Source organism: Cololabis saira, chromosome 18, assembly GCF_033807715.1.
Source record: "Cololabis saira isolate AMF1-May2022 chromosome 18, fColSai1.1, whole genome shotgun sequence".
NCBI classification, from domain to species: Eukaryota; Metazoa; Chordata; class Actinopteri; order Beloniformes; family Belonidae; genus Cololabis; species Cololabis saira.
The window spans coordinates 17247230-17271000 of record NC_084604.1 but is presented as its reverse complement, the minus strand read 5'-3'; the positions used below and the strand labels follow the sequence as shown (position 1 = coordinate 17271000).

The window sequence follows — 23771 nt, the reverse complement described above, 5'->3', positions numbered from 1 at the left end:
TTGATTCTCATTTTTAGATAGTGTATAATATTATATGATCATTGAAATGCTTCGAGCATACCACATCGTGTAGATGGAGAAACAGTAAAATGGCCTCGGTACCACCCATTCTCCATGACTCCAGAAGTTCACTTTTGATCTCAGAAGTATAATTTACTGTCAGTAGGTTTCAGTACTTCCCGAACCATAAACACTCCAAGAGAGAGCCGATCTCATGTTCCCTTTAATCTCTGAAATTACTCTGTCTCTGTGAATTTCCCCTATGGGTATAAATAAAGTTGCATCTTATCTTATCTTGTAGCTTATCTAAAAAAACAATCGTCTGGATTAATGCTAATGTGCGTGTTCTCCTGGGAAGAGAAGTTCAACACGAAACTGGTAAGTCTGTAATTTACTCTACGTCAGTAAATACAGATAACTCAGCAAGTCTTATAAAAAGCCTAGAGCAGCAAAGATATGAATCACCTATCTTCCAGCCAGAACTTTCAGGAGAAAAAAAAATTTATAAATGAACAAAAGACCACAACATGATGTAGAGATGTGTGAGTTGAATTTCGTATTTCAATAAACAAACAGATTTTTTTCCAGCCACACCCAGGATCGATCAAGTGACCACAGGTTGTGTGATTCCGATTTAGGATTTTCATTTTACAACAAAAAAGTGTTGAAACCATCCAAACCAATCCCAAGTTTAATTAAAACACTCGCCCGACTGTTTATTAATAGAAAACCATTGTCCCTCCTTACAAGACCTCTCCTGCAAACATGCACCTAACTGATAAGTGACTCCTAATAAACCTTCCTGAATGTTAATGATCCCCCTCATTAAGCCAATCATTGGTAAGTTTGACTTCTTCTCAACATGACGGATTGCAGATGAGACGGGGCTCGCATGTCTGACTGCATAACCGCTGGACCGGACCAAGAAATCTATAAGAGCCGATAAGAGCAGGGCGGGTTAATTAGCCTGGAGCAGCAGAGTAAAACTAACTTCAAGCATGTACCGCCATGTATTTATCAGTCTATAAGAAAATAGATCCTTCTGGAGGGCGAAATGTGCTCAGCATTGGTATTTGTTGGAGGGCAGAGCAGAAACTTCACTGTATGTGACAACAGAATATGTATTTGGACATCTAGTATCTCTGAAGTTGAGATCAAATGTATTTTCTATTCACTTTAAATAAAAAATCTTATTGACAGTAAATCAATAAGTATTCCTGTAATGGCTCAACAGCTAGATGCAATAAATACTCTACTTAATAAAATGGGTCTTCAGAAATAGCTGTAGCTCTGACCTCCTGACCAAAAAAACAAAACATACAAGATACAATCTGATGCAAAAGCAAATCTTCCTTCAGGAACCTGTCTGGTCAATATGTGACAATCCCATCTGATCTGATTTCCTGCATCGATAGCCATGCCATCGCCATGCCATCAGGGCCCTATTAGAGGTAACAGCAACCGACAACACAAAGGGACGAAGCAAGAGCCATAAAGGGCTGAGTCTCCCTCTCCTGACCGACTCTAATACTGTAGAGACCAGTTTTCATCAAACACTGTTCAGCATGAAGTGACAGAGACGGAGAGCAGAATGTTAACAAGGAACCGTTATGTTTGTTGTTTTCTCTTTCGGCTGTTGCCTTTATTTGAAAGAGGCAGTTGACTGTGGACAGGAGAGAGGGGAGAGGTAATGGGTCAGACTAAAACCCTGCCCGGCTGTAGCGAGGACCTCTCAGAAACCATGGGGCTCACACTCTTACTGGTGCGCTGCAGACGTTTCCCTGCAGAGGTCAAAGAATCAATCATGAAAATGGTACGTGGGAAATAATCACCTCAATATTTGACTCAGGAATATGTGAAACGTCTTGAGCTCTAAAGCTGATTTCTGATTCCACGTGGGAACTAAGCGCAGAGCATATGGATGTGACCAACTGTCCGTTGCTGTTTGTGCCGCGCTATAATTGCGCCGCTAACCAATTCAATTCAATTTTGATTATATAGCGTCTATTACAAACGAAGTTGTCTCTAGGATCTTTCCAGAGACACAGAACACGACCCCTGAGCAATTATTACATAAACATAACATAAACAATGGCAGGTAAAAAACTCCCACTAACCACTAGGTGGCAGGTCACTAGGTTCAAGTCCTGAACTTCATTTTGTTTACTTTTCTTCCTCTTTAAATACTCAGACACAGCAAATGAGCAAATACAGCATTTCTAATGTAAGTTGGAGCTGATAAATGTTCAGCAACATCACTTTTTACTGACATTGCAGCAATCCATCTTTCTACCCAGCTTGAAAATGAAAAAGTAGAAGGAGCAGCAGGAAGTAAACTTCAGGAACACCAAGCGGACCAATCCCATTCGCTGTGGTTCGTGTCTTTCCATCAACATTTCAGAGGAGGTGCACGTCAGGCTATGGCAAAGCTAACAGTGTGGGGTTCCCCACTATGGTTCACATGCACCACTGGTTTGCTGTAGAATCATAAACCCCACTGATGTTGTGACTCAATCCTAAGACTATGGCAATACAGCAATCAGGAACTGTGAAATGTCATTATACCGTCCTAAGGTCACATATGCTATGCATCCAGTCTGTGGCTGTGGGACATGGATGAGAAGGAACATTTCATGCTAATATTTGTGTTTTAGCAGTTAAAGTTCTTCTTGTTTCATGGCTGCCGAGATGCAGTCGTCCGCCTCCTGATAAAGTCTCATAAATATGTTTTCTGTCCTCATTTATATCACGACAGGTAAGAGCTGCACACGTGTCATTTCAAAAGGCTGTCAAGTTCAAACGCAAGTCTGAAGAAAGACGTGGAGCTTTGAAAATGTAAACATACCAATGACAAAATATCAAAAGTAATATTAAAATTAAAGCTGCAAGCAGCGATGAACGGGCCCTCGCACTCACGGCCACCGCCCCCCATAAGCATATCAGAAATGACACCACCCACGACTTCCTATGTCAAACCATTCAAAAGTTATAGCAGAAAAAAGGGACAACCAATCAGAAGAAGGGGCGGGGCTAATTCAGGCCAATGAAGCTCAAGGAGTCCATACAGAATCTGATGACACCACCCACGACTCTCTATGTCAAACCATTCAAAAGTTATAGTAGAAAATCGGGACAACCAATCAGAAGAAGGGGCGGGGCTAATTCAGGCCAATGAAGCTCAAGGACTCAATACCGATTCAGGTGACATCACCCACAACTCTATGTCAAAACATTTAAAATTTATGGCAGGAAATATGGACAACCAATCAGAAGAAGGGGCGCAGCTAATTTTCACCAATTATGGTCAAGTACTCAATATCGAGTCCCATGACACCACCCACAACTCTCTATGTCAAACCATTCAAAAGTTATGGCAGATAAAAGTATTCTAGGGGGCGCTGTTGAGCCGTTAGGCCACGCCCATTAATGCAAACCAGGAAATATCAAATTTATCGCCAAGCCTGGCTTGCATGCAAAATCTGGTGACTATCAAATATGGACCAATCAGATGAAGGGGGGCGCGCCTTTTGGCGTCTAGCGTCGCCACGGTAACACTTTTGAAAGAGAAAAGTAATGCGTGTAGTCCCAGGATGGAGACGCACATTTTGATGTATAACACACCTGGGTGCACATTACGGTTCGGGCCGTATTAATTGCCGAATGGCATAAATTGCGCCAAAATTACACAATTAATTCAAAATGGCCGACTTCCTGTTCGGTTTCGGCCATGGCTCCAAGAGACTTTTCTTTAAGTTGTGCCATGATACAGGTGTGTAGCGATTTTCGTGCATGTACGTCAAACCGTATTGTGGGGCTTGAGGCACAAAGTTTTCCGGGGGGCGCTGTTGAGCCATTTTGCCACGCCCATTAATGCAAACCATGAAAGATCAAATTTATCGCCAGGCCTGGCTTGCATGCAAAATTTGGTGCCTTTTGGGGAACTATCAAATATGGACCAATCAGATGAAGGGGGGGTCCGCTTGTTGGCGTCTAGCGTCGCCACGGTAACACTTTTGAAAGAGAAAAGTAATGCGTGTAGTCGCAGGATGGAGACGCACATTTTGATGTATAACACATCTGGGTTCACGATACGGTTCGGGCTGAATTAACTCTCGAAGGAATGGCATATATTGCTCCAAAATTACGCAATTAATTCAGAATGTTCAAAATGGCCGACTTCCTGTTCGGTTTCGGCCATGGCGCCAAGAGACTTTTCTTTAAGTTGTGACATGATACAGGAGTGTACCAATTTTCGTTCATGTACGTCAAACCGTATTATGGGGCTTGAGGCGCAAAGTTTTTTCTGTCTGAACCAACCAGATGAAGGGTGGCCGCGCTTTTTGGCTTCTAGCGTCGCCACGGTAACGCTTTTGAAAGAGAAAAGTAATGCGTGTAGTCGCAGGATGGAGACGCACATTTTGATGTATAACACACTTGGGTGCACGTTACGGTTCGGGCTGAATTAACTTTCGAAGGAATGGCATAAATTTCGCCAAAATGACACAACTAATTCAAAATGGCCGACTTCCTGTTCGGTTTCGGGCATGAAGCCAGGAGACTTTTCTTTCAGTTGCGCCATGATACAGGTGTGTACCGATTTCCGTGCGTGTACGACATACCGCATTCTGGGGCTTGAGGCACAAAGTTTTCAAGGGGGCGCTGTTGAGCCATTTTGCCACGCCCATTAATGCAAACCATTAAATATCAAATTTTTCGCCAGGCCTGACTTGCATGCAAAATTTGGTGACTTTTTGGGCACGTTTAGGGGGGCAAAAAGGCCCTCCTTTCGTCAGAAGAAAGAAAGAAAAATTCCTACAGATACAATAGGGCCTTCGCACTGAAGGTGCTCGGGCCCTAATAATAATAATAAAAATTCCTGCAAATACAATAGGGCCTTCGCACTGCAAATGCTCGGGCCCTAATAATAAAAATTCCTGCAAATACAATAGGGCCTTCGCACTGCAAGTGCTCGGGCCCTAAAAAAGAACGGACCTCGGGGCGCTGTTGAGCAATGAAGAGATAGGACGCGTCTCACTGTAGCTCCTACAGATTTCACGATAAAATTAAATTTAATACGAAATCTGTGCAATTCTCAACCATACAGTTAGTGTATTTTCATCCCTAACACTCCAAGAACTCATTGTCTGGTTAAAATGCCGAAACGACCGGGAAGTTTGAGCCAGGCGGCGATGGAGGCCTGACCGAAACACTGATCCAGAGTGGGGGTGAGGGCCCGGTATTGACCACGCAGAGCACGGACAACCAAGCCGTGCTGGCCGCAATAGCGTAGCTGCAGGCGGAGCTATCCCAAGCTAAGTCGGACATTTGCAACAAAATTGACGAAAAAATTGCCGATGTGAGTGCACCCGGGGCAGAATACTTACTAAAACACTTTCTGACCCCTTTCTGTTGAGTAGGGGCACAACGCAGGGCTGTCCGCTTAGCCCATTGCTGTTTGCGCTAGCCATAGAGCCGCTTGCCGAAACCATTCGGTCACATCCTGAGATCCATGGCTATAATACACAATACACTAAGAATACAATTTCATTGTACGCTGATGACATCCTATTATACGCCACTCAGTCTAAGATTTCAATTCCAGTAATACTGAAAATATCTCACCTATTTGGTACTTTTTCAGGGTACAAGATTAAGTGGAGCAAAAGCGAATTATTACCTGTACAAGTCGAGGATCAAGAATGGCTCAATCAACTCCCCCTCCAATTAGCGTCAGACAGTTTAACCTATCTGGGGATAGTAATCACCAAGAAATACAATGCTCTTTACAGGGCAAATTTCCCTGCCCTGTTAAATAAGCTAACAAGCAATATTCAATTCTGGAAAACTCTCCCCATTTCTTTATTAGGTAGAGTGAATGCCATTAAAATTATTTTTCTCCCCCAATTACTTTATCTTTTTCAAAACTTGCCTATATACACCTTACTAAATCTTTTTTCAGTAAATTGGATTCTATCACTCTCCCCTTTGTATGGAACTATAAGTCTCACAGAATAAAAAAGGACCATCTTTGTAAACAGAAATCGAATGGGGGGCTAGCACTGCCTAATTTTATTTTATATTACAGGGCCACTGGGATACGCTCTATGGCATACTGGCTGGATGACAACCCATCATCACATGATGGGCTAGAGATGGAACGGGAGGATTGTGTACCATATTCTATTAAAACAATTATATTATTGCCCGTCCCAATCAATAAAACTTGTTTTAAATATAATCCTATCATTTATGACTCTATTAGGATATGGAAACAATTGAGGACACATTTCAAACTCAAAACAATGTCATTTCTGCTACCCATAGCAGCGAACCCCTCCTTCGCACCCTCTGTTTTGGACAAGGCCTTTACTACCTGGAAGCAAATAGGGATTTGTAATGTGGGTAACCTATACATAGAAGGGACCTTTGCTTCTTTCCAACAACTTCAAGAAAGATACAACTTGCCAAAGAATCTGTTTTTCCAGGTACCTACAGGTCAGAGACTATGTTAAAACTCATCTTCCTAATTTTGAGAAGGCAAACCCGGACAAGCTGGAGAGTTTATTTAATCTGCCCCCTAATCCACGTTACATAGTTTCACAATTATATAAAAACACTACAAAGTATGTGCCTTCCTAAAATGGATAAGATAAAAGAAGAGTGGGAAAGAGAGACTAGAGCCTTGATACCTCCCAACGTGTGGGAGGATAGCTTGGAGTACATTCATGAATGCTCCATCAACGCCTGACACTGTTTAATACAATTTAAAATCTTGCACAGACTACATTATTCCTAGACGAAGCTGCATAAAATATTTCCTGAAGTCTCACCCTTGTGTGAGAAATGTGGGTCGGTGGAAGCTACCTTATTACATAGCTATGCTCTCTGCCACAAAATTCAAGACTACTGGTATGAAATATTTTAATTTTTTTCTGTAATTTTGGAGGTCCAAATAGAACCAGAGCCTATCTTAATAATCCTGGGAACATCTGATGAGCTAAGTAAACCAACTATTGCACAGCAACATCTTCTGGCATATGGTATCATGTCAGCAAAGAAACTGATCTTATTAAACTGGAAAAAGAAAAAGGTGCCCTCTTTCAAGGATTGGTTGACAGACTTGACAAACACCTTACATTTGGAAAGAATAAGATTTATTTTGAAAGATAAATTGAAGGATTTTTACAGAATTTGGCAACCTTTGGTCTCTCATCCCGAAAAGGAATCTGACTGAAACCCTAGTTTAATGTACTCCTAGGGAGGGAGGGATGGGTATGGGGGGTATGTTCTGTTGTTGTTCTGTTTTATTTTGTTGTTGTTTGTTTGGGTTTGATATTGGTATTTGTTATTATTTGTTTGTTTTTGTCTCACTGTCATTCTTGTCAGGGATTGTGGAATTATTATTATTATTTTATTTATTTATTTATTTTTTCTACTTTCTGTAAAAAAGGAAACATGATTGCTGACTGTCCATGCCACTGTTTATTGACTGGTTTCCCAATAAACATATTTGAAACAAAAAAAATAACGGACCTGTAGTTTGTCCTCTCCATTCCTGGCCAGACTACGGCAGGCTGCATCCAGTTCTTCGCCCAGAGCCGTCAGCACAGTTTCTTGCTCCGTCTCCATCTGCAGCACCCTCTGCTCGAGTCTTACAAGTTCAGATTCAGACGCACGTCTCTGTCCACCCGTCAAGACCTGCGGAAGACGCTCAAATCAGCGTGCATTCGTTGGAAGTGAGCTGCTGCAACAACGCTTGTATCCTGCAAAAGATTTAACAGGAGCTTGGAGTTCAGACACCCCATTTCCTCTGATGCAAACATATTTAGCCTTGCTTCCCGTTAAGGCCAGTACCACCAATAATTTCAGGGTCTTTATCGGGACAAAAGTAATCGATAAGTCAGAGGACAGCTGCCTTGGGACCGTGGATCATTATCCTGTCCCTGGGATAATAAACCACCCATGATACATTAATAATACTCTGTTTGCTACACTCAACCAATCTCAGATCAATACATTGCTCCCAGAAACACCCTCATGCGACTGATCAGGGGCCTGTCAGTAAAGGCGAATATGGGTCAATGCTTCATCAGCTTTTTTTAAAACACCTGAAGAAATATCGATAAAGAGTCTTTTTTATTTTTCTTAAATGCTGCTGATTTGGCACCACTTAACCTTTAAACCATTTTCTAACGTTTCTGTGATCACGTTCATTTATCAAATATTCCAGCTTAAAAAAGCCATAGATGAAGCAATGGAAGCAAAATCCTTTCAAATTAGATTGGATTCATCCCATCACACTGCCACAACGACAGATCTAGGAATAAAAGATACCGCTGGAATACTTAATGCTGTAAATGAACGACATCAACAAACACAAGTATCCAGGCTAAACGCATTCTCTCTCTCTTCATGTGCTGGATACAGTCATAATACAACATTTAATGTCTTGTTTTTGTTTTCAGAGTCCTTGAACCATCTCTATCAGAACTATAATCAGCACAAATGGGTCTACAGCAGATTGGATATGAGCTTCTGGGAGGTATCCTGTTAACCAACATGGTAAAACGAGCGTGGCTCTCTTACTCTGTCCTCCAGTTCCTGCGTGAGAAGCTGGTATTTTCCCTGCAGAAGTGAATGCGCATCGTCTCGTGTGCTCAGCTGTGCTGCCAGCTTATCACACTTATCCTTCATCCTGTCCAACTTGATCTGCAGTGCCCCACACAGCTCCTTGTCTGATGCTGCATCTGCCTATTAAAGGGTGGATGTGTTTGGAGAAATGATATATAGGTAATAATTTTAGATCAACAAGGTTGGTAGAATATCTGATGCAAAAAAAAAAGTAAATATCATCTTGTGGTAGTTTTCAATTTCGGTGACTTTTTCAACCTTGAAATATACTAGGTACATGAGTAAACAGTCATTTCCAGAGATGTCATTTTACCAACATAAATTCAGCTTTGTAGATAATATAAAATCCTCCCTGTCCCTGTCAGATTTACCAGTGCACCCTAATACTTTTTGAAGATCTTAAGATCTGACTGCTACAGGCTGAAAACCTTGTGATACAAGTTATTTTAGACTGCAAAAACAGACATCAATATTTTATAGGGCAAGACATGGAGAAAATTTCCAGCAGTCTGAAATCATGGCCTCAGCCAGTCCATTGATATTGGAAACGTCTTGCTTCTGACAACGTCTTTTATCTGTAATAATAACACAATCGCACGCAAACCACATCCATGATGCCGTGAAGTAAAAATGCAAAATCAGAATTAGAGGGAGGCAGGAAGAGAGATACAGCGAGGGGGAAGACAGACCAGACAGGAAATCAAGAGTGAGCGACAGGACAAGGACAAGGAAATTTGAATATTTAAAGCTTTTTCTGACAGTTGACTGTATCACAATTACCACGCGGGCTTCCAGCTATGGTATATGAATATTGGGTGGGCCTCCCTGGGACAGCTGGTGCACCCTTAGGCGGGTATTTAAAAACACTTCAGCAAATGCCCTTGTCCTGTCTGCACTTGGAAATTACACTATTACAATGAGCTATGTCAGATATTAATGCCATTCAGCACAGCTAATGGGCTAAACTCAACCATATCAGGCAGGACCATGCCCCCTTAAGAAACACTTTACCCAGGAGGGCTCATCTTCTCAGATATTGAAGGTGGGAGGAAAGCTGGGTGCTGCAGGGGGAAGTTAAGAGGAGTCTCCTATCTCCAGCACAGCCTTGATGAGACCTCTGAAGTCTGATACGTGGGGTTTTAAACATTCCCACTTGCAGATCCACGGGGAACCACACACCATAAAGAGCTCTGCAATTTTAGGATTTACTTATACTGGAGGACAAACACCCAGAAAAAAAGATTTCTTTTTCACTGAAAGACAATGTTTCTGCATCTCACTGGGTCAGATTTAACACAGATGTTCAGCGACTGCGGGAAGTTGCCAGACAGTCAATAGCACTCTAAAGACAATGAAGAGCGTGGCACTATGCAGTCTATGTATAGATGTGTGGGGAAAGACTTGTTTATGGCTTTTAACATGAGATTATTAAACATGAGGAAGGTGGGTGACGTCTGAAACATTATCCCGAGATCAGCCTTGCTTTTGAGAAGGGCTTGTACGGATAATTAAAGGATTTCTTCAGCATTAAAGAAGAAAATACATACTTATTAATTTTCTTCGATTAACATGACTTGTGTATACACACTAAACATGAGGCTTCGGTACCGCCAGTTTAGCATACAGAGCAGAGTCGGGGGGGCTGGCCTTTGTCTCTCATCAGGAAGGTAATAACAGGTTAACAGCCTTTATAAAACTCTCAAATCAACGAGCTATAGCTGTTTTAATCCACGGATAATGATCAAATGTCGAGGCATTTCTTAGCTGAAAGTAGCTGCCAGGGCAACCAGTGAAGACGGAGGGAATTACTGGTCTAGATTATTTCCTTGCTTTTAAAACACCTACTAAGTGTCTATACTAAAATATGCCAAGCATTTTCTAGCTCTACTAACATTTACTGCACAGACATAAAAGGGCCTACCTTAACCTCCCTGAGCTGTACCTGCATGTCGTTGCGCTCCTGACGGCAGAGTTTCAGCATGTCCTGCACACTGCGTTCTTTCTTCATCATGCCGTCTTCCAGCGTGGCCTTCATGTGGTCCAGTTCCTTCTGATGCTCTTCCCTCTCCAGCTGCAGCTGTTGGCCCAACGTAGCCCGCTCCTCCTGGAGCACCGTCACTCTGGCCTTGAGGTCTGTGCTGTCCCTCTGCAGCTCCATCCGGGCCCCCTCCTCCTCGGCCAGCTGCTGGGACAGCCGCGCCTGTGCGGCGGTCATCTGCTTGAGGGCGGCCTGGAGCTCGGCCTGTTTGTCCTGGTCCCTCTGAAGACGGCGGTGCCGGGTATCAGCTTGTTCTTCCAGGCTATCCTTCTCCTCTCTCAGTCTCGCTTGGACGGCGGCCTGGCGCTGAATCTCCTGCTCCCGGCCGGCTGAGGCATCCCTGACCTGACGTTGGGAAATTTGTTAGGATCTTTTTTTTCTGCAGACATGAATTTAACATTTTAAATTTAAATAGAAAACAAAAAAAAGGGAAAATAAGCATTTCTCGAGACAAAGTGATCTGTAAATCAAACCAAGCTTGCAGATATGCTCATACTACACAGTATTCATTGATTCATTGACTTCATTGATGCTTTTAAGAACAAACTTAAAGGGGACCTATTATGAAAAACACTTTTTTCTTGCTTTAACAATATAAAGTGGTCTCCCCTCAGCCTGCCAACTCAGAGAAGGAGGAAAGCAACCAAATTCTGCAGTGTCTGTACAGCCGCCCGGATGAGCCGTCCAGTGTGATGTGGCTTCTACGAGCCGTTCAGATTCTGCTCCTGTCGTTACGTAACAACGGGAGCGATGTGTGAAACAACAACTAACTCTGGCCGGAACAACAACAACTAACTCCGCCGGCCGGAGCTTCCGCCATTTTTTATGTAGCGGTGTATCACGTCATTCAGGCAGCCAATCAGCACAGTGCCTCATTATCATAGCCCCGCCCACTCAGAATCCGACATAGATAATGAGGTTAGAAAATGGGACGCTGCAGACATGGCTCAGAGGCTGAATTTCTAATTTATTTAGCAAAACAAAAAATAAAAAGCTTGTTTTTAAGACATTCAAGGCCTGTTTAAAATAGGTATTAGATGCCATAATAGGTCCCCTTTAAAACCCACCTGTTCCTCCAAGCTTTTAAACTTTAGTAGTGAGAGGGTTGTTTTATGACCACCATGTTGATTTTATGGACTTTTATTCTAGGAGCTTTTATCGGTATTGTCTTGTTTTTATCGTATTTCCTACTTTTATTGTAGTTTTTTTATTTGTGTTATTATTGATGTTGTTTTATTTTTTAGGAAGCACCTTGTGACATTCAGTTGTCTGTGAAAGATGCTATATAAATAAACTTTACTTACTTACTTACTCATGATATCAAAATAAATGAACAACAAAGACTTCTAGATGCATATTTTTGGATGAAAACTTGATGGTCACATGCGTGATTTTAAGTGCTTTGTGTCCCTTGTGATATATCTGTAGATGTTCGGCGACACACCTCCCGGATTTCCTGCTGTAGGGACAGCAGGCGCTGCTGAGCCTCCGACAGCTCCACGTCCTTGCGGTGCAGCTCTTCCTCGCGCTGGGCCGAACGGCCCAGGACCTGAGCCAGCTCCCTGCGGGACACCTCGGCCTGCTGGCTCAGCGCCTTCAGCTGGGCCTGCGAGCTTTCCTTCTCCCTGTCTGCCTGGAGGGAAGAAGAAATGGATTGAAAGAAGAGAAGAAGGAAAAACAGGGGAGGTGGAGAGGGAAATGAGGAATGACAAATGAAGAAACGGAGGAAGATAGTGTACACAGAGGAGCGCCGACGATAATGATGAGTAAAAGAGAAAAGAGTGACAGAGAGACGGAGGGAGAGAAACATATGCAGTACCAGCGCTTAGCTGATAGGAAAATGCTAACACTCAGCTTTCTGATAAGGGACAATGGTCAGGTCTGTTCAAAGCAGATTGCTTCTAATGCGCCGGCTTTGACTTGAATTTGCAGAAACCTCACTGCAGCTCTGAACCTAATCATTTAATTGAGCACTTGATTCATTCCCCTAATTCATTAACGGGGCAGGAACGATTTTGTAATTAATTCTCATCACGTACAAGATGCCAGGTGGGAGTTGGTCTTCTCTGCTATTAGAGAAGTGACAGTGTTGACTTGCACTTGGAGGTTAATATGTCACTTCAAGGAGCATGTAAATAACTGGAAAGTAACTTCTTAAAGAAATGACCCTCATCGGCCTTGCAGTAGTCAAATAAACCCACCTGCTGATAACAACAAGGCAAACTTATATAAAACTGAATAAGAAAGACTAAGATCTATAAATTCAAGTCCACTAATGTTCAACAAGGGCCAACATAACGAAGGTTCGTATGTTGAATAAAAGACAAGAACAGAAACTGAAAACAAGACTACAATTTAAAAGCAGAACTGAAAAAATACATATAAATTATGCATCTACATTTCAATAAATCTATTCTGATCTCAGTTGCAGAATTATAAATTACAGGGTTTATCTGATTTTCCTTATGCTGTGCAAGGCATCTCCAACAGATCTGCAAAACTATACAGAAATTATTCATTCATTGACTATTTGAAACACACTGTGCTGTACACAGCTCGTGCTCAATGTCTGTTACATCGCCAGCATCTCTAATCCTCAAAAACGTCCAGGTTCAGTGGTGTTTGTGCTGCAGTTGCCCACCAGTGCAGCAGGTGCACCAGTCAGGTGAACCACAGCTGGATTTAGTGCAACTGATTTTCCTCCAAATAAAAGCTAAAAGAACAGTTGGAACCAACAGGTACGGGAACCACACTCATTACTGAGCAGTTTCGAGTAAATGTAGTAAATTAACCACAGTGGCAACAGAAACAGTGGATGTTTAACTTGACAGAGTCAAAGTTTTGCTTGCTGTTATTTCATTCTGTCAGAATACCGCTTGTGACTACAAGGGGCAACACATCGCAGGAGGTTCATGTGTCAGCTCCTGACATAAGTCAACAAATGTAGAACAAGATGGTATTAGATGTACCAGATCACTATCCCCCCATATGGTCAGAAGTGTTATTACTACAGAGAGAACCTTTAAGACATAATTCACCATATTTTCAGCACTATAAAGAGCTTAAAATCCTTACATTTTCTCAAAAATCTGCAGTGTTGTTGCGCTTACTGACGTTGAACCAGTTTTATGTGGCAAAATGTTTTAGTGACTTTGGTGAGCAATGAAGCCGCAGGTTCAGCTGACATATTAAAGTCAGACCTTGGTTGAATATGGGTTGTAACATCATTAGATAGACGTTAAATAACTAATTATGTAGCGCTGGTAAGCAACCATCAATCCAACATATGGTCAATGTTGCCTTACTATGATTAGACGACAAGCCAACGTTAGGTTTTTAGAATAAACCAAATTTTCAAATCTATATCATAATTTAGTTATAATCACATGTTTGAATACAACGTTGTTCCAACCTCAAACTAACTTCATGTGTCCGCTATCACCAGCAGCGATGAACCAATCAGAGAACAGGACGTAGTACGACACTTACATCCTCCACTTTTTATTTGTGGATTTGTGGAAGACGAATGATTTAAAATGTGAAAGTATTTTTCTGTTTTAGTTACAACAGAATGATATTATTGTGAACCAGTTGAATAAAGTTCGACTCACCAGACTGTTTTGTTTCCCTTTATATATGTTTTATCATGTCCCTTATATCCCGGTGTGCCTAGTGTATGAAAATAGATCTGTTCATAGATATTGCTCCTCATAATGCGGAGCACCTAATGGTCCACAAAATACGGCACAGCGTTATGTCCAAAACATATTAAAACACTGACATTTTATTTTGCTATATTATTTTAGATGATTACACCCAACTTTCGGGTTACGTTATAAAAAGCTTGAAGTGCAGATTCAGCTTCAATTTGACAATATTCACACAAAAAAACGGAACAAAAATGTTTAAGGTTTACAGCTCTCCAATATGTGGAATCCTCTTTTTCAAGAGCTTAAAGTGGCTGGAGAAATTAAAATAACCATTTTTTTTTAATTAAATTGAGAATCCTTTCCAGTCGATGCCTGAGGTCTGAGACAACAAATGAAATGCAGTTTGTTCCTGTGAAAATGAGGTGACAGACTTAGTCATCCATCGCTAAAGAGTTAAACACATATTAAGGAAAATGAATTCATAAACCGGTCCCCCGGTCTGGAGGTGAGTCAGCTGAAGCCCACGTCCATCAAAGATCTGTACCATGAATATGTTTATAGTATAAACATCATGCGTAGGATAAAGATTTCTGATGGTATATGCTCTGAAGCGTCATCACTGCCTGACTCATATCCTTGTGAATATTGGTTCAGAAAGTAACTAAAAAAGGAAAATGTCCAAGGGACACAGTCTAACCTGTGACAGCTGTCTGCATCTAAACATGATAAAATCAGGAGACAGATGTGTCCTAATATTAACTAATGTTTAGGTATAAATCGTGCAGAGTGGAAACCCACTTTAATACAACTCACGACAACGTCGCACTCATAAGAGGTTTCAGTACCATCTGTTCACATCCGAACTGCTGACAAGGGAAATGTACTGTAGGTATTAGAGAAAAACGTGAGCTTGTGTGCGTTGGCCTCAGCTCTCTTGTTCGGTTCTGCCTGCTCTCGTACCTCTGCAACGATGCGTTTCACAGTGTAAGTAAGTAAGTAAGTAAGTAAGTAAGTAAACTTTATTTGTAGAGCGCTCTTCACAGACCATGGTCACAGAGCGCTTCACAGTTAAAATAAAAACACAGTTAAGGGATACATACAAATTTAAGATTAAAAAGGCCAAGACAACACATTTACAATCATAACAGCCCCAAGATAATTAGGCAAAAGCCTGCACAAATAAAAAGGTCTTTAGTTGCCTTTTGAAGGAGTCAACAGACTCCATGGAACGCAGAGAGACTGGAAGATCGTTCCAAAGCCTGGGAGCAACGGCCTGGAAGGATCGGTCTCCTCTGGTCCGGAAGCGAGTACGAGGAACCATCAGCAGATTCTGATCCACAGACCTCAGAGCCCGAGCTGGGGTGTAGGGCTGGATCAGATCGCTGATGTAAGGTGGAGCCTGACCATGCAAAGCTCTGAAAGTTAAAACCAGAATTTTAAAATTTACCCTAGAGGAAACTGGCAGCCAATGAAGATCTTTGAGAATAGGGGTTATGTGTGACCTCCTATTAGCGCGGGCCAGAATTCTTGCTGCGGAATTCTGCACTAGCTGCAGGCGAGACAGCTCCTTCTTGTTTAGACAAGAGAACAAACTATTACAATAGTCCAAACGCGAGGACACAAATGCGTGAATGACCAGCTCCAAATCCTTTTGCGACAACATTTTCCTGAGTTTCGAAATATTCCTCAGATGAAAAAAGCAATTCCTTGTCAGCTGTTTGCAGTGTTGCACTAATGACATGTCTTTGTCAAACACAACACCCAGGTTTCTTAGGCTCGGTTTAACAGACTGGCCCAAGTCACCCAAATACTGGTTAATCCCAGGAATGGAGGCATCAGGGGCAATAACCAGGGTTTCAGTTTTGTCTACGTTTAGCTGCAAGGTGTTCACACTTAGCCATTGTTTTATCTCCACCAAGCAATGAACTAGGGAATTTAGCCTGTGGAGCTCAGTAGGCTTGAAAGAGCAGTAAAGCTGAATATCATCAGCAAACATGTGGTAGGAGACATCAGGAAAACTCTGGACGATTTTTCCCAAGGGGATCAAATACAACAAAAATAATAAAGGACCCAAAACAGAACCTTGGGGGACTCCATACAACAGATCTGCTGACTCAGACCTTATTTGGTTAGCTGTAACACTAAAGCTACGCCCAGAAAGGTATGACGAGAACCAATGGAGAACTGAACCTGACAGTCCTACTTCATCCCTCAGCCTTCTCAACAGGATTTGGTGGTCGACGGTGTCAAAGGCTGAGGACAGATCTAAGAGAACTAAAACAGTGCATTTTCCCGAATCAGCAGACATCATAATGTCACTGGACACTTTCAGCAAGGCTGTCTCCGTAGAGTGATGTTTGCGGAAACCAGACTGAAATGTCTCATGGATGTTGTTTTGATCCAGGAATAATGACAGCTGCTCAGAGACCACCTTCTCTAGGATCTTGGACAAGATTGGTAGCTTAGAGATTGGCCTGAAATTACCGAGGACAGTCGGGTCTAAGCCTGCCTTTTTGAGTAAAGGCTCCACTATAGCATGCTTAAAAGCATTGGGAAACACTCCGGAGGACAGAGAGAGGTTAACCATTTTGGTAACCCAGGGGCCAATTACATCAAGCACTTTCACAAAAAGCCTACACGGAAGGACATCCGATGAGCAAGAGGAGAGTTTCATCTTGGTCACCAGTGCTGAGATATCAGCAAGAGTCACAGACCTAAATGAGGACCACAAGCTGGAGACAGGCTCAGCGACAGCAGGGGTTCCACACAAAAGGGGAGGGATTTTCTCCTTGATCAACTTAATTTTCTCGGTGAAAAATCTCAATAATGCATTGTGTAGTGTCATTTGTCATTCATTTTAGCGTAATTTGTGTCTAAAAACACATTTGGATGGAAGTGCCAAACTGTTGAACAGCTCACAAAGGAGGGGAACCCATCCGCCTCCTAAAAACAGCTAATACAGATCTGCAAAGATTGGCTGAAAGGGAAGACGCTTGTCTTTTTTTTTTAGCTATAGGCTCTATCATGCAACAGCCATGTTTCTGGGTTTTTCTATGTCGTCTCAGTCATGAAGAAAATATTGAATCACTATAATATTTTCACTGGCATGAAGGCATGGCCTTCATGTTGCAATTATCAATTTGTTTTTTTGTAGGTTTTTTTTGTTGTTGTCTTTTTTATATATACATATATATATATATATATATATATATATATATATATATATATATATATATAAAAATATAAAAAAGAAAATCACTAGTATTTCACCAAAACACGTCACAGACACTTTATTCAGGTCGGAGCAAAATCTGTCTCCTTTAAAGTATTTTTTTTTCCTTTTTTGTACATAATACTATTCCCATGAATAATTTATCTGAATTACAACAGAATCAAATACTTTTATAAAACTAAATTTCTTACAAATGTGGATGCTCACATTCGAAGGATAAACTGAGGCTTTAATATGAGAAATTGAGTGTTGAATCGATGTGTTGGACTGACCTGCGAAGCCTTGTCGTTATGAAGCTGAGCCTTGGCCTTCACCTCCTCCAGCTCCTTCTGCAGTCTCTTGCACTTTGCCCTCCACTGACGGACAGCTTCTTGGGCTCTGTTCTTCAATTCATCTCTACTTTTTGTGCTCTCCTGCAGTAACGCCTCCATTTCTCTCTTCTCAGTCTGTCCTCGGCTCTGAAAGGATTATTGAATTTCTGAATAAAGTCTATATACATACTTAATACTATGGATCCAATGTTGTTGTTTTTCTCATCCTTGGAAAAATCTCACAGAATAGAGTGAAATGATGAAGGATCTTATTACTTTGACATTACATCTTCAATTCAGAGCATGATAACTTTAACTGATAGCCTTGGAGAGCAGTACTAAACGCAGCGTGTTTCTAATTCAAATTACCACCGTAAAATGTTTCCATTAATTAAAGCTCTTGTTGAAAAAGTACCTGTATTTCTCTGAGTTGGTCCAACATTCTTAGCTGCTGGTGCTCTCGTCTCGCTAAATCTGATGATAATTCCTTGAAGACGGAGAAAAGAAACATTTGCATTTGAGTGACAGTAACAGACTTGGACTTAATATCAAAGGTTAACTCAGAATGTCATGATTTGAACCCCCCTCTTTCATTAACACTGATTCAACAGCAGCATGTCAGGGGCTAATGCTCAAAGAGTACGAAGTGTAGTAGGAGTAGATTCAGTTTGAAAAGTGAAGTACAAGCTGTCATTGATGTCAGAAGAAGAAAAAAGTCCTGAAAACGTCTTCCAACTCAACTACATGCTGTTTAACAAGCTTGCAAAAAAAGAGCGAGACTTTGTCTGATGGTGAATTTATGAAAGATGGGATGATACGCTGGTCAACTGCGCCCATGTTTTAATTAAATTGTCTGATGTGTAGCATGTTTTACTGCTTTAACTGCAAAAATATGGACTTTTTGCTGAGAAAAAAAAGTTTCACATCGTTGCTTTATGATGACAATGAAAAATAGAAAAAAGTAGAGAAAAACTTTATGATGGATTTTAATAAAAGTAGCAAAGGGCAGACGGGGACAAAAAGTTCACAAAAACAAGTCATAAAAGGTCATACGAGGTTGTGTTTGTTTATAGACTGGATGACAAATATTTATCTGTAATGCTGTTCAGAAAAGTGGTCTAAAATTGGACTTTTGCTTCATTTGATGCCAAAAGAAAATTCAGTTACTTTCAATTTTAATTGATGTTAAAAACAGGGAAAGCGACATAGCTCTTATGTTATTTAGGCATTTAAACTAAATAAGGCTCTTAAATAGGGGTAATTAGTTGTATAATGATTCCTCCCACACACACTTCATATCATTTCTTCCACCTTGTTCTTCTCATTGTAGTTAATATTTGCTAATTTACCATTCACCAAATGATCTAAGTACACAAAGCATAAGCGATGCCCTTGGTGATGCATTCAAACAGCCACATCATCTCTTAACACCTTCTATGCAACAGTGGAAGTGTGGGTGTTCACAGGGGAGATCAGAGGACCGTGCAGCACGTTAACCGCAGCCTTTTCCTCCAGCATCCTATAGATAGCATCCACAATCTAGAATACCACGGCCCAGAATGGGAAGGCTTCCTCTTGATGCTCTGCTACAACACCGTAAGTGACACATGGCACCGGTACGAGGAGGCTGAGTAACAGTTGGCTGGTGTCTGATTTCCTATTCAAACCTACATCATCTGACGGTGGATGAGGACGCTGATGAAGTGAAAGAGGCGCCGCTCAGGGTGAAGATGCCAGGATTGGCTCGTGCTGTGCTCATTTAGCACCCTGGCTCAGACTCAGTCATTTTGCTCTTCTTGCAGTGAACTCCAACAGATAGAAAGAAAGCAGTGAATGACTGAGGACAGACGGGCATTTTGTCGCATACGCACCGCCAGCTCTGAGCTAAGCTGGAGTTTCTCCTTCTCCTTGCAGTCCAGAGCCCTCTTCAGTTCTTCGACCTCACTGTGTACCGAAGCCTTGCACAGCTGAGCTCGCAGCTCCGCCAATTCTTTCTCCAAGTCCGAGCGATCTGTACACACAAGCACACAGAACCAAAACGTTGTTAAAATCTAAGACTGATGGTGAAGATCATACGTTTTATTGATATACCACCTTTCAAAACACAAGTGCAACTCAGAGTGCTTTACAGAATAAACTATAATATGAAACAGCGACAGATGAGCTGTAAGTAAACCAGGTAGGTTGATGTGGAACCATGAGGTCTTTAAGATAAGATGAGGCTATTTAGAGCTTTATATATGTCATAAAGGGAATGTTGAATTGAATTGAATTGATCAGAGATGTGTTATCTCTCGGCAGTAACAGTCAAGACTTCTGGCAGCAGCATTTCAAATCAGCTGGAGCATTTTAATAGAATTATTTGGAGATCCATTAGTCCAGACTTGACGTAATGAATGCCTGTATTAGTTTTCCTGCTTTGGAATGGGAAAGGATGTCCCAGATTTCTGAAATATTACAGAGATGGAATAAAGCAACTGTAGAAACCTGTTTGATATGTGGTTTAAAAGATCTGGTCAAAGATGATTCCCAGGGTTTTCAAACTGGTGTTGGAAGTCATCCACACTTTTCTATCTCTTAGGCAGGCCTGTGATACTGCTGTCAGTGGAGCTTCAGAAATGTATTAGCGTGATGATGGGGTGTCATCAGCATAGCAGTGAAAGTTAATGACAATGATGTCATCTCGAAGAGGCATGTAAAGTGAACAAAATCGGTCCAAGTCCAGAACCCTGTGGAACACCGTAGCCAACTCTGGAATAAATATGAACATAAATATGACTATATAAATCCAGATTTAAACTCCTCCTGTAAACTCTTATTCTCCATATAACCAATTAGTTGTCTTTGGACATCTTTTTCAAGGATTTTGGACATAAAAGAAAGGTAAGAAATGGGTCTGTAGTTGGTTATATCACTGGGATCAAGACTGGACGTTTTGAGGAGTGCTTTCATAATAGCTTAATTAAACAACTATGGTACATAACCAGATGTTAATGAAATATTAATCTGGTCAAGCAGAGGAGTGAATGGCAGGTAGAATATCATTAAACTGTCTAGTTGGGATGGGATCTAAAATACAGGTTGACATCCCACAAAATTTAATAACGGGCAATAACTCAGACAGGTGAATGAGAAGAATATAAACAAGAGCAGTGGCAAGAAACTATAGAAGATGTGTCAAAGACATCAAAGAAAATAAATAATTAAAAAAAAAATCTAAAAAATCTTTTATATTATTGTATATTTGTAGATAAGATTTAAGGTCTCAATTACCTTACCAAAAAATTTAAATAAGAAGAAAATAGAAGAAAATAACTGGTATTTTTAGGCTTGTGTATGATTGACATTTAGTCACCTGACTTGGTCATGCAGAGTTTTTAATTTAAATACATAATCTCAGCCATCTGATCATTCATTTTTCTTTAAAATCACTTCAAAATCAGAAACTTTTGCAAAAGTTAAAACTGTGGTGCAAAAGTTAGATTTTCATATATAACTGTAACATACTTTTTAAGTATTTCTATTGACATTCCTCTCTTCCCCTTTAATGTTACCATCCACATCAATTCTGTCCATTTCATAACTAAAATGGCTTAATACCTTAATATAATAAATAAGGCATAATAGCATGTTTTTCTATGAACATAAATTTGTCATGACAATCATTTATTATCCATTCCTTTTCCTGTTCTCCCATTGCCTTCCACCTGGCTACCAGTTCAATACCCGACCCTTGTCTTTCACCTTTTCCCCCCTCGCGGTCGGAGTAGTTTCCATACAGCTGTGCACTGTGCTGGGCAGTCTCCATCCGTGCCCTCTGAGGTCCCGTCCTCTCCTCCTTTTTCCTCAGCAGTTCATCACGCATGCCCCCCACCTAGTGATCATCAGACATACATACAAAAAGGCATCTAACTGTGTGACAGTGGACAAAACAACAGCAGGGTTATCTGTCATATCTCTTGGCAGCTTCCCATGTTGTCTCGTGGGGTTTGCTGTGCATGCATACTTAATCAACTGGAGACAAACCCGTCAACAAACCTGTTGAATGAGAGACTCCCTGCTGTCCTCCGACTGCTCCAGCAGCCTCCTGACTCTGTCGAGCTCCTGCTCCACCTGAAGATAGCAGAATAATAACAATCCTCACAACGAACAGATGCTTGGGTCTCTCATGTGGAAGGATCTGGAGCATGACAGGATGTCTCCAACTAATCTGCCTCTGAAATTGCACATTTGAACAGCCGCGTAACTTCTGTCGAGGTGTAAAACTGTAAAGAAATGTTCAATTTTATGCTCAAGTGTTCGGGAATATTGCTTGCCTTGTTGCAAATGTTTTTGGTTAAACTTTGTTTCCAGCTTTGAGAGAGACCTTTCACAGGCAACGTCATGCCCTTCTGTATTTTTCTAATACAAAAAGATTAAATTAATTCACCTTATATTTGTCCCTCTCTGCTGTGAGCAGCCTGGCTGTCACAGCCTCCTCCCTCTCGTGAGCTTGCACTTGGCGCCTCCCTAAAGTCTACACAACACAAACAGAAATCACATGCAGGGGGCAGAATGAGAATACTCCCAGAATACAACATGAGAGGGGCGACTGCATCCCAGGATCCCACGCCCACCATCATCTTATTTCCTTGGATCAGGACACTTGCACCGTGCTGGATATTTACGAGAGCTTAGATCCCACTCATCCCCCTCTTCCTCAGCAGGCTGCGGTGATGAATTGCCGCCTGCTCACAATACTATCTACCCAAGTGACTCATCATCTGTTTAATTCCCATCACAACAAGCCCATCAAGGGAATAAATGCACCCTCTGTTCTTCAGCAGTATGAGACATTATTTTCCTTTTTATTTCCTATTGGTGCTTTATTTTACCTTAATTTTGGGGGAAAAAGCATAATTACCCATCGCCCCAGACCATGCTAGTGTCCCGTTAGGGTGGTACGGTGGCGAGACGAGGAGATAAATCAGTGGCCACTGTCAGTGCACAGCATTTTCAAAACTCTTGCTTACAAAGTTCATTAGCCTCATACAGCAACACAGCGCCCCTCTGTGGTTCAGCAGTAAAATGCAGCAGCCATATGGGATAAAAAAAAACAACAAAAAAAAACATGCTTTTGAAATGATAGACGTGAAAAAAAAGAAAACAAACAACCACCATCACGATGATAATGACTTGCATGGCAAAGAAGAAAAGTAGTACTTTAAGAATCCATTAGTCTCCACCACTAAAGAAAACCTTAAGAGCTGTTTAAACTACTAAATATTACGAGATAAACAACACCATCAAACAAAGCTCTCAAGTACAACATACTCAGTAAAAGTAATTTGATTTAGTGCTGTGATTATAAAACCCTTGTGATTTATGAAGTGGGGATAATTAAAATTGATTTAAAATTAATTTGTTAAGCTTTGTAGTTCTCGTTCAGCCATCCATCTGGTGCACTAATGCCCCAAATTATTAAGATTATTATTCAGTTGGAAGCAAAAACAGAATTATCGATTTTATTCTACAACACATTTCATCGATAGATTTCACTTAATTATTATTATATGTCATTAAAAGAAAAACACACCATGAAGCACACTTTTTAAACAAAACCATCCATCGCTCCTTGTGCAACATCGATGCATCTACACTACAGAAAGAAGTGTTTGTGAGACAGTAGGAACACAGTCGTAACAAACCCCAGAGAACAGCAGTAATGTGGAGGAAGACTATTTATGACCCACCCAGCCAGGAGGTTCCTCATTGTTTTGTTTTTTCCTATTTCCTTTCTGCGTTTTTACGATTAACAAATGACAATAAATCACCGTCTAATTGTGGGGAGAATTTATATTCTCTACCTACATATATATGTACATTAGTTTTTGAATATACGTACAAATAATGGCATATATCACATTTTC

General features: G+C 41.1%; 1 protein-coding gene across 4 annotated transcripts in view; it reads right to left on the bottom strand.

Annotated features, from left to right (window-relative positions):
- LOC133418656 (centrosomal protein of 128 kDa-like) overlaps positions 1-23771 on the bottom strand; it is a 48611-nt gene that overhangs the window by 15889 nt on the left and 8951 nt on the right. The window contains exons 9-18 of one of the 4 annotated variants that reach the window (XM_061707469.1): positions 22292-22378; positions 21901-21975; positions 21607-21736; positions 19734-19873; positions 18278-18349; positions 17824-18009; positions 12114-12302; positions 10553-11014; positions 8587-8751; positions 7534-7698 (exon numbers count right to left, since the gene is read on the bottom strand). In XM_061707469.1, coding sequence (XP_061563453.1) covers positions 7534-7698; positions 8587-8751; positions 10553-11014; positions 12114-12302; positions 17824-18009; positions 18278-18349; positions 19734-19873; positions 21607-21736; positions 21901-21975; positions 22292-22378 — 1671 coding nt within the window. The remainder of the gene's footprint in view (positions 1-7533; positions 7699-8586; positions 8752-10552; positions 11015-12113; positions 12303-17823; positions 18010-18277; positions 18350-19733; positions 19874-21606; positions 21737-21900; positions 21976-22291; positions 22379-23771) is intronic. The other 3 variants (XM_061707470.1, XM_061707471.1, XM_061707472.1) reach the window with 3 other exon arrangements.